General features: G+C 46.1%; 1 protein-coding gene across 1 annotated transcript; it reads left to right on the forward strand.

Moving 5' to 3' along the window:
- The first annotated feature begins 9,977 nt into the window (after positions 1-9,977).
- LOC148050475 (uncharacterized) lies at positions 9,978-16,143 on the forward strand. Its single transcript, XM_087742269.1, is given in 4 exon segments — positions 9,978-10,877; positions 10,880-11,794; positions 11,932-12,081; positions 16,060-16,143. Coding segments are annotated over 4 exon segments (2,049 nt in total).
- Positions 16,144-17,918: the final 1,775 nt, after the last annotated feature.

A 17,918-nucleotide genomic window follows, 5' to 3' on the forward strand; every position in this document is an offset into this window, starting at 1 on the left:
TCCTGAGGAAGGAAGCGTCAGGTTTAAGTGAAGGACCACAGTATGATGTTCGCCTGTTTGTTTAACAGTGACCCTTCTGTTCAGTGAACACACCAGGATCCATGGTGGTGCAGAATGGACTGAAACACAAGTGATAAATCAGCCATATGAGTCAGTTAGTTACATTCAACATAAACATGTTTGTCACAAAATAAACAAATATATCATGCATGATCTTAAGCATCTTCCAAGAGAACATGCCCCAATCTCTCCCAGCCCAGTTCTCTACAACCACCCTTGCTACCACTCCAGTGAGCTCTGTAGTTAAGGTGCATCACTCCATTCCTGCTTCCTGTCTTGAGAAAATCTGCAATACACAGCCCCTGAATTTTGCATCTTGAAAAACTACTCAGTCCACCCTTGAGCTTCTCTGAAATCTATTGCTTTGAACAATCAGTTCTTCTAGTCATTTTAACTACATAAAAGGGTACAATGCTTCAGTGTTTAATGTGCCTTTTGTTTTTGGGAAGCTCTGCAATGATTTTCTTTTAGGCTGCATTATAAGCAGCCACACTTTCCACCTTCCTGTGTACACTGAGGTAAGTCACAGCCCCTAGATGAGATAGCTCTTCTTTATAAACCCACATCAACTGGAGGAGAGTAATAAGCAGAATTTAGAGTCGAGAAGACCAAAACATGTTAATTACAGTGCAAGGAGAGAACTGCCATTAAAGTGTTAGCTATGGCAAGATAATCAGATACGCAGACACCAAAACTCCTTGTTACACCTCTTAGTACTAAGAAACAGAGTGAGCCCTCAGGTAAATAAAGAAAGATGTTTCCAATGACTTCATGTATCTCAGCTCCACCAGTGACAGAAGTGAAAAAGAGATGCAACTCAGAAGGGTCATGGCACTTTACTAAACATACATTAATATATAATAGAGACACAATGATACCAAGAGATACCTCATCTGAAGACCTCAGTGCACATCAAAATTAAATCTCTTTCCTGTTTTACTGAGGAAGCATAGAGGAGGGGAATAATCAAATGAAAGTTGCCCGCTGGACAGAAGAACAAGAACAAAACTCGTTTATTTATGGTTTTTTTTGTGTTTTCTGGGTTTGGTTTTTTTTGTAAGAAACCAGAACACAACAGCTAAACCACTGGATTTTTACAAAAGCATACAGAAGCAGAGCAAGATGTTTAATCGTATTAGCTAATGGAACTCCCTCCTCCTTGTTCCCTGAACCTTTTACCCTGAGGCAAACTGAAACACCCCGGTTTTGCTGCTGCTTGTCTTATTCTGTATTTTGATAAGCAGGAGGTCTCAGACGTCTTCATCCAGAACCTGAGTGTTACACAAGTCTCTCCAAAAGACAGGACAGAAGCTGAGGAGAGTTGTTTTACACTACACTTAAGTGTTAACTGGCATTCTGGTTAGTAATAAGTGAGGTGAAGCCAAAAGCAGAAATACTTGAACATGCCTAAAACCTGGTTTGTATTGGCTAGGAAAATCAAAAGGGTCCTGTAAACTCCCAGACGAGGTAACATCTGCATCTAAGTGTTAAAGATACTGCACTTTATTATAACTCAAAGCATTTGCCATCAAAATTTGTCACAAAGCCTGCAAATGAAACTACCTGCCACTGATTTCTCTCTGATCTCTCAAGACATACATGCCTTTATGGTACTTTAAGCTGGACAGGTATTCCAGTATGCCTCTAGATCAGGGAGATTTTTTGTCTGGCACAAGGATGGCTATCAGGCCTTGTAAGCTCCCAGTTTATTTCAATAGTGCTGAGATAGATACATCTGGGCCTGTAGCAGAACCTCAGGTGTTCTCAGGTGAGCTGCACTTTGACATTTTTCACTACAATGTAAAATACTGGCCCCCATGGACCATCACTGTGCTACAAACCCTGCCCAAATGAGGATGATATTTAACTATTCTATGGATTTTTTATTTTCTATTTTTAAATATTTTAAGTGCTGTATAATGCATAAAGCAACACAACAAATTGCCACAAGCCTAGGTTATTACGAACAGCTGATTTAAAGAACATCAGAGTACAGATCTCTGTAGCCAGGATGTAAATGTCTTTCTTGCTTTTGCTAGGGTACAAACTCCTAATTTACCAAAGGGACTTGAAAACCTACAGTCTTCTAGACTAGAAATCCTTCTTTTAAATAGGCCTCCTTTGTCATAGGAACATTGGGTTTTGACTATGAAAACCAGAAAGTTAATGTACAGCTTCAATGCTCTCTGTTTAAGAGTTTCGATAGTAAGCCAGAATATAACAGGAAAGCCAGTTTGTGCTATACAGAATCAGGAGAAGAAAGTCTCAGACTCCTGCTTAGGTCAGTGTCTCAACTCCTCCCAACCCTAAGAAAAGAATTAAAATTTTCCAACTTCAAGTTCAGTCTACTGCAGCACAGGAGGGATGAAATCCTGACCCTTCCTATGAATTTCAGTGCAACCAAGGCTTCAACCGGAGTATATTATGCTTCAAAACCACCACTATTCATGTGCAAATCCAAATACTCAAACCAATTTCCCCTTTTCTATGTATTTTTACCTACTTTCTCATGCTAAATAGAATGAAAGCACAAAAATATACTCTCCTAGCCAATACCAAAAATTAATACATTGATAAGAACAGATTATACCATCCTTCCAAAAAGACCATGTTTTTCAAAACTTACTTAATTATATGTCTGCCTCTCACAGGATTCAGTTCCTAATCTCTCCCAGGCTTTTACCAGCTCACTACATCTTTTTTTCTCATCACAGACCCATGAAATTTTTCACATCTTCCTAAGCAGATCAAACTGTTCTATTCTTGACAAAGAGCTTTCTCTGCTCTCTACTGCTGCCTCCTGGGAAAATTTAACAGTACATACTTATACTTCTCCCAGCTCCCAGCTCCTCCTGGCCTTCTACCTCTTTTTGGCGATGTCAGCATTTTTTAAATTTATTACTGCTGCTCTCCTAGCATGTAGTTTATTCTACCTTTGCTTTGCATCTCTCCCATATATAAATACACACACACACATAAAAATGTATTTACGTATATACATAGACATATATGTGGGATATCTTAAAATATATAAAATATATATTCATATAAATACAACATCTTTTATATACCATATATTATATATCTATAATATTTATTATTATAGATATAATGGCTGTGGTTTCTGCTACAACTTAACTAAGAACCAGTGACCCAATCAACTAAGTCAAATAATTTTCCAAAAACCTCAGCAGTTCTGATTTTTCACCTGCATAAATGAAAAAACTCTAGATGACACAGTCAACTGATTATCTCACACAACTATGTGTTTTAAACACACATGCCAAGAACTACCATGAGATCAAGGAGTGAGAGCATTATACTGGGAATCAGTGAACTGTCAAAGTAGCCCATTGTTCAAGCACTTCAAGTTCCTATTAAAATCTTTGATCATTACCATTTTTTTGACTGAGCATATATGTAGTCAAATAATGGCTTTTATCTTTTAATTGGACAGTGGTGGGATTTCTGTGGAATTTATGTGTACAGTTCTAGTGTAGAGGAGCTGGAGTAATACGGTTTAGATTGTAGAAGTAATTACAAAGTAGGAATGAAGGAAATTCAGACTAGGCCTGGAAGCTGTAGCCAGAAAATCTTGAAGAAGAAAACACATTATTTAGATGCTAAATCTAACAGCAGACTCGCCACTGGAACAAACTCTTAAGAAAGAAGAAAACTCTTTAGCTGGCTGCAAAGAGCGGCTGGCCAACTTTCTAGAAAGAGAAAAAACATCTTTCAATCAAAACGCAAATTATTAGAAGGTAATTGTTAAAATTTTCCAGCTGGTGATATACTGGAAGACTGACAGAGTTACCTCACAATGCCTCACAACTTTGTTTGCTGCCAGGATGGTTGGCACTGATGAGTTATTCTATACACAACTAGAAGAAATCTCTGGATTGGTAGCCCTTGTCATTATGGGAGATTTCGGCTTCCCAGACATCAACTGGGAATACCATACTGCTGTGACAAGCAAGCCTGGGAAATTCCTGAATTTTGTTAAAGCTGATTTCTTGTCACAAGGACTCAGTGAGCCAACTAGGAAAGGTGTCTTCCTAGACTTGTTGTTTGTGACTAGAGAAGGGCTCATGGGAGATGTGTTGGCTATTTTGGCCACAGTGGTCACAAAATGGTCGCATTTAAAATTTTCTGTGTAATAAGAAAAATGTCAGCAGAGTTGCTGCCCTAGATATCAAGAGAGCAAACATTAAGCTACTCAGGGATCTGGTTATGAGAGTCCCCTGGGAATCTGCATTTGAAGGCTTAGTGCTCATTAGTTTTTAAGTACAACCTTTTAAAAGCACAGGAGCATGCAAAAGTCAACCAGCTACAGAAGTGTAGGTGATGGTAAGGGTTAGGTGGTAGAGCAAGCCCATAGCCCCAGTGTTGGTGGGGCTGCGAAGGGGTTGCCAAGGGAAGGTGAGGGCCACCAACAGCTTTCAGTCCTGGCCACTTCTGTATGGGAGCTCGTGCTGGCGGATGTCTGTTCTGAACCTGAGCTCTGGCTGGGGTGAGGATGTATGTGACCTTACCCTAGGGGGTGCCCAGGTCCAAAATGGACACGTGCCAGCTGGGGCTCCCACATAGGAGTGTCCAGGACTGAAAGCAACTGCTTCACAACCCCACCAACACTGCTGCTCTGGGCTTGCTCTGCCATCTGTTCCTTCATACTATGCAGAGTCCAGGTCCAAAAGAGAAATCCTCCAGTGAAGGCTCCCACACAGAAGGTATATTAGGTGTAAAAGTTGTTGCTGGCTGTCACCTTTCCTGCCCTTAAGAGGAATACACCAATACTGAGTACCAAATCAGGTATACTGAATACCAATACTGAGGTATATTGGAGTCAATTAACAATTACACTTCTTCCTCTGAGAGTTTTTCTGTGGAAATACGGAAGGGATCCTTCACCACCTTCTGCTGTGATGTTTTCTCCCTCATTACAATAACTCTTCAGTATCTTGAACATCCTTTGGTAATCAAAATACTTCTATTGGTATTTCGTAGAAACATTGTTTCAGCTTTTTTAAGGTTAGAAAGCTATTTAGAAATATGACCTAGGCCCCACAGCAGTGTGGTTATGGGTGGCATGGCATGTGGAAGAATATGGTCAGGTACCTAGAAAGCTTGTCACCTCTGATGGTCTGGAACTTCATTCCTGAACCAGTGCAGGATTCTGATAAAGTGCTAGAATGTTTGAAAAACAAGATGCCCTGGCTATTTCAAAGAGGTACAACTTATTGCACTGTGCTGGGGCCTGGCCTGCCCCTACCAAAACCAGCTCAAGACTATTGAGCACCCTCAAGGAGAAGAGAGGTTCTCTGAGAGCTTCTGATTCTGAAAATGTACCAATAGACACTATGGGTAAACCAGAGACCTGGCCCTCAAATATGTCAGTCGCCCCTATAATTGAAAAAATGCAAGCAGAAGTCAACTAATTTAGTAAGGGATGAAGAAGCTTCTCCTAAGAGGGAGCAGGAGAGATGTCCTGGTTTCAGGTGGGATAGAGTTAATTTTCTTCCTACTAGCTGGTATAGTGCTATGTTTTGGATTTAATATGAGAATAATGTTGGTAACAGATATTTTAGTTGTTGCTAAGTAGTGCTTACGCTAAGTCAAGGACTTTTCAGCTTCTCATATTCTACTGGCTGAGAAGGCTGGAGATATACAAGAAGTTGGGAGGGGGCACAGCCAGGGCAGCTGACCCAAACTGACCAAAGGGATATTCCATACCATACAACATCATGCTCAGCATATAAAGCTGGGGGAAGAAGAAGGAAGGGGGGGGACATTCAGAGTTTTGTTGTCCCAAGTAACCGTTATGTGTGATGGAGCCCTGCTTTCCTGTTCCTGGCTGAACACCTGCCTGCTGATGGGAAGTAGTGAATGAATTCCTTGTTTTGCTTTGCTTGTGTGTGTGGCTTTTGCTTTACTTATTAAATTGTCTTTATCTCAACCCACAAGTTTTCTCACTTTTACTCTTCTGATTTGTCCCCCCATCCCACTGGGTTGGCAGGGTGGGAACTGAGCGAGTGGTGCTTAGTTGCTGGCTGGGATTAAACCACAAGAGAGAATCAGAAGAGGCAGTGGGTTCTGCAGCAGAGCAGTTATAGGAACAGGAGGAGGAAGGGACTGAAATCATAAACGAGACAGAAACTAACCGATCCGTATCCCTAAGTGAGCTGCAAGGTAAGCGAAAAGATTTCAGCCATCAACCAGGTGAGCAAATTCTCAGCTGGTTACTCCAATGCCGGGATATTGGAGCCAAAAGTCAGGAATTAGACAGTAAGGAAGCCCAGCAGCTGGGATCCCTTGCTAGGAATAAGGCCTTTGACAAAGCTGTTGGAAAAGGAGCAGGAGTCCTCAGTCTTTGGCGTGACTCCTGTCCAGTGTGAAGGACAGGTATCCCTTCAAGGAAGATCTTGCAAATTCCCAAAGCAATTGGACCACCCATTGAGGGAGGTAGCCAGTATCTGAGGGAATTAGTCATGGTGGAGGTGATCTATAACAACCAGGATGATGACCTGGTATCCAAAGAACAATGAAAGAGGAAATCTGTTGAAATCTGTTGCACAGAAACACATGGCAAAAGTTTATATGAAATGCACCAACATCATATACCCACACCCCGGCAATAATGAGCTGGACAGACACAAGGCATTACCTATGGATGGATTGGCCAGACAACTCTGAGAATACGAAGATAATCTCACTTCCTCCCTGCGGGCCTGCTGTGGAAAAACTGACCCAAAAACTGTCCCAGCAATCCCAGAAGGGTATGCCTTCCTCACCCACATCAACCAATGTCTCTGAACTTATTAAAGAATCAGCCTTTTTCTGTTCAAGGGAGAGGGTACCAGTGGCACACACCTCTTGCAACCCTGTGGTTCTATCTGGTGTGACCAGGGCGAGGACATGAGGAAGTGGGATGGTGAACCTACCTGGAAACTAGATGCTCAAGTACAGGAACTGCAAGAAAAAACAACAGCCAAAAGGAAAAATTACTCCTCCAGTGTCTGTTGGGCAGAGTAGAAGGGCGGATCATACTTTTGACCCTGATGAAGGGACTTCTGGTTTGCAGTTACAAAAAATCAAGTAATGAATATTCTGACTAGGCATAGAGACGTCCTGACTTTTGCCGGGCAGAGGAAAGGGACAACAGGTTTTACTGGACTGTGTAGGTTCGATGGCCTGGCACATCAGCCCCATGGGAGTATAAAGCTCTTGTGGACACTGGTGCACAGTGTACTCCAATACCATCAGATTATAAAGGGGCAGAATCCATCTGTATTTCTGGAGTGACAGGAGACTCCCAAGAACTGTCTGTGTTGGAGGCTGAGGTAAGCTAACTGGGAATGGGTAGCAAAAGCATCCTATTGTGACTGGTCTGGAGTCTTCATGTGTCCTTAGCGTAGACTGCCTCAGGAGAGGTACTTCAAAGATCCAAAAGGATCTTGTGGGCTTTTGGTATAGCTGCCTTGAGTACGAAGAAGACTAAACAGCTGTCTAGTTTGCTTGATCTCTCAGAGAGTCCTTCTGTTACAGGACTGCTGTGTATTAAAGAACAGCAGCTGTCAGTTGCTACCATGACAGTGCACTGGCAGCAATAACCCACCAATCCAGACTCCCTGGTTTCCATCCATAAGCTGATTCGGCAACTGGAGAGTCAAGGAGTGATCAGTAAGACTCATTCACCCTTTAATACTCCCATATGGCCAGTGCAAAAATCTAACAGTGAGTGGAGGCTGACAGTGTACTATCATGGCCTGGACAGTCACGCTGCTGCTGAGTGCTGCTGTACCAGACACGCTAGAACTCCAGTATGAACTGGAGTCAAAAGTAGCCAAATTGTATTGTGACAATTGATATCTCTAACACATTATTCTCGACCCCTTTGGCAGCAGAGTGCAGGCTACAGTTTGCTTTCACGTAGAGTGGTATCTAGTACACCTGGAACTGACCACCCTAGGGGTGGAAACACTGTCCTACCATTTGTCATGGATTGATACAGACTGCATTGGAACAAGGTGAAGCTCCTGAACACCTGCAGTATATTGATGACATCATTGTGTGGGACAACACAGCAGAGGAAGCATTTGAGAAAGGGAGAATAATCATCCGAATTCTTTTGAAACCTGTTTTTGCCATAAAAGGAAGTAAGGTCAAGGGACCTGCACAGGAGATCCAGTTTTTAGGAATAAAATGGCAAAACGGGTGTTGTCCATAACCCAATGGATGTGATCAATAAAGTAACAGCAATGTCTCCACCAACTAACAAAAATAAACACAAGCTTTCTTGAGTGTCTTGGGTTTTTGGAGAATGCATATTCCAGGTTATAGTCTGATCATAAACACTCTACATCAAGTGATCTGGACAAAGATCAATTTTGAATAGGGCCCTGAGCAGCAGCAAGCCTTTGAACAAATTAAATGGGGGATAGTTAGTACAGTAGCACTTGGGCCAGTCCAGACAGGACAAGATGTGAAAAATGTGCTTTACACCGTAGCCAGGGACCACACTCCCACCTGGAGCCTCTGGCAGAAAGCACCTCGAGAGACTCAAGGCCTGCCTCTAGGGTTTTGGAGCCGGGGATATATAGGATCTGAAGCCCATCATTACACTCCAACTGAGAAAGCAATATTAGCAGCATATGAAGGAGTTCGAGCTGCTTCAGAAGTAGCTGGTACTGAAGCACACCTCCTTTTGGCAACTTGATGGCCTGTGCTGGCTGGATGTTCAAAAGGAAGGTCCCCTCTACACATCATGCAACTGAGGCTACGTGGAGTAAAGTAGGTCGTACTGACAACACAACAGGCTTGAATGAGAAAACCTGACCACTCAGGAATCTTGGACATGATCATGGACTGGCCAGAGGGCCTGTAAAGGACCGATAGAAAAATGTGGTTTTTGTCTCGACATTGCCGCCGTAGCGCCATCCAGCGTCGCGCTTCGAAAAGACCACCTTCTCCACAGCTTTAAGAAGAACAACCTCGTGCGCCTGCGCACAGACTAAAGGCGCGAAAAGAGCCGAGGCGGGGACAAAAAGGCGCGAAAAGAGCAGAGGCGGGGACGGCACATCCGTGGCGAGCTGCACGTACGCATTTGTGATCCGCGCATGCGTGAGCCCCTATATAAGGAGCACACGTGGCCCTCGGGCGGGGCGGCAGCGGCGGCGCGTGGGAGGCTACTGCTTCTGTTCCTGCACCCTTAAGCCTGCCCCCCGCCCCCCCCCCCCCGCTTCGGTCCCCGACGACGCCCAAGGCCACCGGAGACCCAGCAGAAGATCGTCAGGACTCGAGGTGGTGGCGATGAACTCCTTTTCCTTCTCTTTCTTTCTCTTTCTCTCTCTCCTATTCTTTTCCCCTCCTCCCTTGCCCTCCCTCCTCCCTCCGTTCTCTTCTCCCCTCGAATAAAAGTAAAAGGTTGTATGACATTTGACCGATTCCAGCGTCTTAATCTCGTCCTTGGGATCGTATCGAAACCTCCCCCGACATTGGATCGGGACATCTAATTGGCATCACGGACAGGATCCCTTGAGATGAGAGTGACATACAACGTTATGGTGTGCTGAGTGATTGTGTGTGAACGAGACGTACGAATAATTACGAAGCGAGTGCGGAGTTCCGATCCGCGGTTCTGCTCTCCCGCGAGGGAAGCAGCCGGAGACGAACGAAGCGTAAGGAAGGAGTGGGTGTTGAGACCTTTGCACTGAAGCGCGCGCACTACTTTGTGATTTGAGCTCCTGAGGGAGGATAGGGGAAACTTGAATTTCATGTTGTGACTCCCTCAGGATGATATCCCCTTTGTAGGCTTGTCTTTGTCTCGTAATAGTGTGCGGATTGGCCTCCTGGGAGCGTATAGGGGAAATTTGGTCTTTTTAAGGTTTGACCCTCCTGAGACGAATTCCCCTTTGTAGGACATGGCCGCCCAAAAGGCAGGCGATTTTTGTGAAGAGACAGAGAGATTATATGAGTTTTTAGAAACGTACCGCTCTCGCCCCTCACCCCCAGGACAAGATTGGGCTCGGGACCACTGGTTCCAACTGCAAAGTGTTATGGACCGAATAGCGGTCTTGCATAGAGAAGCTAGAGTAAAGAAAGGGAAAGGGAAAGCCATCGTATGTGCTGTGTTAGGAGCGTGTCTGGCAGCGGCGGTGGAGGATAAGAAGCGAGCGCCCTGTCCATCGGAGGCTCTGGCCGCTTCGTTGCAAGCAGCAATAACACCGCTGCGAGAGCAACTACTAGAGACCAAACGGGCGCTAGAGGAGGAGAAGCGCCAGAATATGATTCTGAAGGAGGAGCTGAGGGTTCAGCTCCTGAGGGAGGCAGACACCCCCGCTGAGGCAGAGGTAATGCTGGAAGAGAAAGGGGTACGCCAAATTTACCCCCAGAAAGATCTAAAGCGATTAAGGGAGACTGTGGATAACCGCCCCCATATGTGCCCGCTGGTAAAGACGGAATACATATACGAGGACGATAGTGACAGCCGTCCCCAAGTTGTAACGAAAGAAATCCCTTTTACCGCCACCGAATTGGCTAAGCTCCGAAAGGACTTTGCTAGAACAGCAAGGGAGTCCGAAACCGAATACGTGTGGAGGGTATCCCTGTCGGGGGGGGACGGGATCATGCTATCGGAAAAGGAAGCAGAGGGGTATTGGGGCCCTGGCGTCTTTCTCACAACGGGCGATCGCCGAGCCCCATGGTCTCTGACCCAGAGGGCTGCATATTGGGCGGGGGGGCTGAACCCATTGGAGAGGGGGGATCCCCTAGCTATAACTGGCTCGGTCGAGCAACTACTAGAAAACGTACAAAAGGTGGCTTAGGCTGCCTACAAATGATGTACGACCGGGAGCTGAAACCAAATCTAAGCTCTCCAATGTTGCTACCTGTAGACCCCGAGCGGCTGACGCCGCTAATAAGAGGACTCCCTGACTCGCTAAAACCTATCGGGATCCAGTTACAGGGGAGAATTCAAAACGTGCCCTGCGAGGAGCGAATCGCAGCTGCCCTGGAGGGAACGGTAACCCCCGAACAGCGGCAGTGGGGGAGGAAGGTGTGGACCTGGGGGGAGATAGCCCAGGAACTGATAAACTATGGGAGGAAATATGGGCCAGTAGGCAGGACTTACCAACAGGTAGAAACCAGGGCCGAGCGGGCAGCCAGGCCGGCAAGTAAATCGCTGGCTTTTTCAGGGAGAAGCCCTGACCTAACAAAAAGGGAGAAACCCCCATTCCGACAAGAATTGTGGCAGAAGGGACTGTAAAAGGGTGTGCCCCGAGACCTAATGGATGGGCTCCCCACCAAAAAGTTAAAGCTCCTGGTGCAGAGGCGGTCCAGGCAAGGACCCCCTCCCAAACTGAACCCGCCTTCTGTGCCAGCGTTGGACAGGGAGGAAGGGTTTAAGAAGGACAAAAAGAGTGGCGGGAAACTAAAACCTCCGCCCCCTCAGGGTGAGGAGGGAGGCGGAGGGTGGATGTTCATCAGACAACTCACCTGCAATAATAAAGGAGACCTACTAAACCCCACCAACCGGGATGGGCTGAGCGGGTGGGGGAGGCAGTGGCCAATGTCAGTAACCACTGGGGTACAAACGGGTGGCCGAAAATTGCAGCATTTTTGTCCACAAGCCCCAACCATGGTACCCGTCTCTCAAAACTCTAATTCCCCCAGTGCATCGTCTTACTCCCGTGGCCAGCCGGTCCTGGTTGAGCTTCCCACCATGGGGGCTGTGCCTCTGGTATTAGATACCCCCCTAAACAAACATACATGGAGAGCAAAAGGTACCTGTGGGAGAACCAACAAAATCCACACCAGATGGATTATTCCCTCCTTCTAACCCAAGGAGCGAGTTTTGTTCCTGTTTCTGTTTTTAAGGGCGGCGATGTGATCACGATGCACCTGCTACTTTGGATCATTTTAGCTCAGGGACACTTCCATGAAAGTGATGAACGACCACTCCCTCTACCTTCCCCTCCTCCATACAACCCCTTCGAGAACAATGAATTTGTGCTATTAGCAAAAGCCGTGAGTCAAACTTTCAATCTGAGCCACTGTTGGGTTTGCGGCGGACCCCTAGGGCTATCAAGTTGGCCGTGGACATCCGCACCTCTCACCCCAGACCAAATTGTAAGCAAATATAGTGAAGCCGCAGACGATCCATGGGATGACAGTGGCACCTGGCCAATTCAGTTTCCAACGAAGGGGCAATATTGTTTGAATCGCACCCAGAAAGGAGGGGTCGAAGTGGGAGAAAGCAAATGTCAATGGACTCTCACACGTAAGCCCCTCGACAAGGAAAAGGACCTGTGGGTGTGGCTTAATGAAACAGGGTGTAACCAGGGGTTTAAGGGATATTGGTCAAGCAAAAATGAAACCTTGATTCTCCAGCATTACAAACAAACTTGTAAATGGAGGGGTACTTATGGGGCTTGGTGTTGTACTGGCCGAATAAGGGATGGGGCAACCACCTTTTTCAGCCCTCTGGGTGACAAAGACACAACTTATTTTCAGTTTCCACCGGGGAAAGATGGGCCATTTGCTCAGGGAAATAAAGCCAAAAAGGGGCATTATTGGATTTGTGGGAACACAGCATATAAGTTCTTATCCGCGGGGTGGTCAGGAGTTTGTTATATAGGGATTATAAGGCCCCTCTTTTTTCTCCTGCCAGAAACTGGTGGACCCCAACTAGGCATAAAAGTGTATGATAACCTCGGGGATAGAAGGATTGCCCGTAAGACGCGATCTACCAAGATAAATTTAGGTGGGACACAGAAATGGGGAATGGCCCCCTGAGCGAATAATTGAACACTATGGGCCAGCAACCTGGAATCCTAACGAGCCCATTGCAGGGGCAAGAGAACCAATTTATAACCTAAATCGAATAATTAGACTACAAGCAGCCCTAGAAATTATCACCAACAAAACTGCTGATGCCATAGACCTATTAACTCGACAATCGCAACAAATGCGCACGGCAATCCTTCAACACCGTATGGTTTTAGATTATTTATTGGCTGAGGAGGGAGGGGTGTGTGGAAAATTAAATATCTCTAACTGCTGCCTAGAAATTGATGATGTGGGAGAAGTAGTTCTCCAGTTGACCCAAGATATCAGGAAAATAGCCCATGTCCCTGTTCAAACCTGGAGTGGTTGGAACGGCGACTTGTGGTCCTGGTTACCAGGGGCACCCTGGGTGAAACAATTAATATTGTATCTATTATGTGCAACCGCCACCTTACTGTTCCTACCCTGCATAATTCCCTGTTTTATTCAATTAATTTGACATGTTGTGTCAAATATGCAATTTGTTCCCAGCCTTCCACCTGATGGTGCAACAAAAATCCGTACCATCTCTCAGCCACAACCTACCTCCGTACCAATCATTTAAACTCATTCCCAATTCCTCCTGAAGGAAGAAATTGCATATTGCCAGTCACTGTTAACCCCATTCCTAATGTTTGTCCTCCAAAGTTGAAGAATTGTTAAAGTTGTTCGAGAACGAGTTTGCATTAAGCAGTACCCCAGTTCTTCTGTGTTAAGACGTTCCTTCACCTAAAACAATGCTGTTCCCTTCCTCCTTCCCACAATTTTCCTCCACCCTTATCCCCAACTCCCTCAACTCCCGTTTTCTTCCTTTCCCCCTTCTTTCCTCTCTCTTTCTTTCTCTTCCTCCTATGCCGCCAAGCTGCAATGTCGAGCCACGGGGTGGTGTAAAGGACCGATAGAAAAACGTGGCTTTTGTCTCGACATTGCCGCCGTAGCGCCATCCAGCGTCACGCTTCGAAAAGACCACCTTCTCCACAGCTTTAAGAAAAACAACCTCATGCGCCTGCGCACAGACTAAAGGCGCGAAAAGAGCCGAGGCAGGGACAAAAAGGCGTGAAAAGAGCAGAGGCGGGGACGGCACATCTGTGGCGAGCTGCACGTACGCATTTGTGATCTGCGCATGCGTGAGCCCCTATATAAGGAGCACATGTGCCCCTCGGGCGGGGCGGCAGCGGCAGCGCGTGGGAGACTACTCCTTCTGTTCCTGCACCCTTAAGCCTGCCCACCCCCCCGCTTCGGTCCCCGACGACGCCCAAGGCCACCGGAGATCCAGCAGAAGATCGTCAGGACTCGAGGTGGTGGCGATGAACTCCTTTTCCTTCTCTTTCTTTCTCTTTCTCTCTCCCCTATTCTTTTCCCCTCCTCCCTTGCCCTCCCTCCTCCCTCCGTTCTCTTCTCCCCTCGAATAAAAGTAAAAGGTTGTATGACATTTGACCGATTCCAGCGTCTTAATCTCGTCCTTGGGATCGTATCGAAACCTCCCCCGACATTGGATCGGGACAGGGCCACATCTTTGACATGTCACCAGAGGAGGTGACTCATGCTGAAGAGGCCGCTCTGTATAATAAATGACCAGAAAATGAAAAGCAGTATGCCCTGTTTATAGATGGACTGTGTTGTATTGTGGTAAAACATCAAAGGTGGAAGGCTACCGTGTGCAGTGCACTGGCAGCAAGTCACAGAAACTGCTGAAGGAAAAGGTGAATTGAGTCACTCTGCAGAAGTGAAAGCCATCCAGCTGGCTTTAGATATTGCTGAACAAGAAAAATGGCCAGTACTTTATCTCTACACTGACTCATGGATTCTGGCAAATGCCTTATAGGGGTGGCTACAGCAATGGAAGCGGACCGACTGGCAGCGCAGAGGTAAACCCATCCGGGCTGCTGAGCTGTGGCAAGATATTGCTGCCTGGATAGAGAATCTGGTTGTAAAAGTACATCATGTAGATGCTCACATACTCAAGAGTCTGAATACTGAAGAACATCAAAACGACAGCTGGACAAGGCTTCTAGAACTGAAGTGGCTCAGGTGGATCTGGACTGGGAACATAAGGGTGAACTAGTTAGAGCTCAATGGGCCCATGACACATCAGGACATCCAGGAAGTGCTGCAACATACAACTGGGCTCATGATCAAGGGGTGGACTTGACCATTGATGCCACTGCACAGTTTATCCATGAATATAAAATGTGCACTACAATCAAACACGCAAAGCAGCTGAAGTCTTTTTGGTATAGGGGGAAATGGCTGAAATATAAATAACATCAATCAAGCAGATTGATTATATCACACAACTATGAACCCACCATGGGAAGCACCATGTGCTTACAATGGTGGAAGCAACTACTGGATGGTTGGAAATGTAACCTGTGACCCATGACACTGCCCGGAGTACTATGTTGGGCCTTGGAAAGCAAGTTTTATGGCAACATGGCATCCCTGAAAGAATTGAATCAGATAATGGGACTCATTTCCAAAACAACCTCATAAACACCTCGGCCAATAAGCATGACATTGACTGGGTGTATCACATCCCCTATCATGCACCAGCCTCCGGGAAAACTAAACGATACAATGGACTGTTAAAAACTACACTGAGAGCAATGAGTGCTGGGACATTGAAGCACTGGGATACAAATTTAGCAGAAGCCACTTGGCTAGTTAACACTAGAGGATCTGCCAGTCAACCTGGCCCTGCTCAATCAAAATCCCTGAGCACTGTGGAAGGAGACAAGGTCCCCACAGTACATACAAGGAACTTGTTGGGAAAAACAATCTGCGTTATTCCTTCCTCAGGAAAGGGCAACCCTATTCACAGGCTCGTTTTTGCTCAAGGACCTAGGTGCACTTGGTGGGTAATATGGAGTGATAGGAAAGTCCATTATGTACCTCAACGTGATTCAATCCTGGATGAAAATAATCCATGATTTGAGTTGTGTGATGACAGTGTCACATGATGCTGGATGTCAACACTGCTGTGGCTGCTATATGTCAAAGGTATTATAGCAGGAACCTCTTGCTGCTAGCCAGGCCAGAGGCAAGAGGAGGAATTCATTGCAACGTTAAACCTTATGACCTCCTGCAATGTTAAACCTTAGTCCAAAAGGACTGGGGTGGAGACTGTAATGCATATACCTTTACACTGTTGTAACCTGTGATTTGAGTTGCATGTTATAGGAAGTACTACAGCAGAAACCACCTGGACCAATGAAGAATGAACCTCACAAGAAGCAGTGCAAGTGCAGCAGTGACCCTACTTGAGCTGGTTTTCATGCCCAGTAACTCCATGCAATGCACTACCTCTCCTGCCCTGAGTGAATACCATAACAGATGAAGCCCAAAGTCATAGACCAAATGAACTCAATGAACACTTTATGGATATGTATGGACATTTTACGGCGGAAGGGGTGGTTAATGAGGATGTATTGCAATAGTGTGGAACTTGAACATGACATAAACGGTAGGGAATAAGGGGTGGAGAATGTACTGGCTTTGGCTGTGATAGAGTTAAATTTCTTAATAGCAGGTTGAAACATAGGGCTATATGTTGGTAACATGCTGATGTTTTAGTTACTGCTGAGCAGTGCTTACACAATGTCAAGGTCTTTTCTACTCCTCACACTGCCCTGCCAGCGCATAGGTTGGAGGTGCACAAAAAGTTGGGAGGGAACACTGTTGGACTAGCTGATCAAAGTGATATTCCACACCGTATGGCATCATGCTCAGCAGTAAAACTGGGGCGGCGGGGGGCGGGGGGCATGTGCAGTGTTAGTGGGGTGAAGCTCACTTTTTGGGGACTGGCTGGGCATCGGTCAGTTGCTGGTGAGCAACTGGTTTCATTTGCATTGCTTGTCTTTCTTGCCTTTTAAATTTCTTCTTTTATTTTTTCCCTTCTTCTTAAAATTGCTTTTTGAAAATTATTATTTCTTTTTAGTTATTAAACTGCTTTTACCTCAACTCATGAGTTTCTCACTTTTAGCCTTCCTGTTCTCCCCCTATCCCAGCACAGGGGAGTGAGCGAGCAGGTGCATGGTGTTCAGTTGCCGGCCAGGGTTAAACCACGACACCTGGCCACACCTATGTGGGAACCTTAGGTGGTAGGTGTCTGTTTTGGAGCTAGGCTCTGGTGAGCCTGACAGGGTAGATGAGGTTTAAGTGGTAGAGCAAGTGCAGAGCCCCAGTGTTTGACAGTGAAGGAGCTGCCAAGGGAAGGTGAGGGCCACCAACGGCTTCCAGTCCTGGCCACTTCTGTGTGGGAACTCTAGGTGGTGGCTGTCCGTTTTGGAGCAGGGCTCTGAGAAGGGTGAATGCATAAGCGGGGATTAAGTGGTAGAGCAAGCACAGATCTCCAGTGTTTGTGGTGTTGTGAAGGGTCTGCCAAAGGAAGGTAAGGGCTGCTAACAGCTTTCAGTCCTGGCCACTTCTTTGTGTTTGGAACCTAGGCTCTGTTTGTGGGGCTGTTTGCATCCTCACCTTCATGTGACAGCCCCTTTGCATCGTATAAACACTGCAACTCTGAACATGCTCTCTACTACCTTACCCTTACTCTCAACTACACTCACACCCTAGCAAGAGCCGAGGAAAACTGACAGCTGCTAGTGATGTCTCCCATACAGAAAAGGCCAGACTTTTGGCAGCCTTCACCTTCCCTTGGCAGCCCCTTCACTGTCAAACACTGGGGCTCTGAGTTTGCTCTTGCACATAACCATCACCTACACCATGATCACAACTCTAGGCAGAGTACAGGTCCATCACAAACTCTGCCAGCAATGGCTCCCTAGAAAAAGTGGCCAGGTCTGAAAGCTTTGGAAGCCCTCACCTTCCTTCGTCAGCTCCTTCGCAGCCCCACAAATACTGGGGCTCTGCTCTCTCTCTTGCACCTATGGCTAATTCTCACCCTCGCCCTAACCCTTAACAGACCCCGGCTCTAACAGGGATGCTACCAGCTATAGCTCCCTGAAAAAGTGCCCTAAACTGAAAGCTTTTCATAGAATCATAGAATCATTAAGGTTGGAAAAGACCCTTAAGATCATCGA

The sequence above is a fragment of the Nipponia nippon genome, unplaced genomic scaffold (genome assembly GCF_047370975.1).
Source record: "Nipponia nippon isolate SJK-2023a ecotype South Korea unplaced genomic scaffold, ASM4737097v1 scaffold_8, whole genome shotgun sequence".
In the NCBI taxonomy this organism is placed as follows: Eukaryota; Metazoa; Chordata; class Aves; order Pelecaniformes; family Threskiornithidae; genus Nipponia; species Nipponia nippon.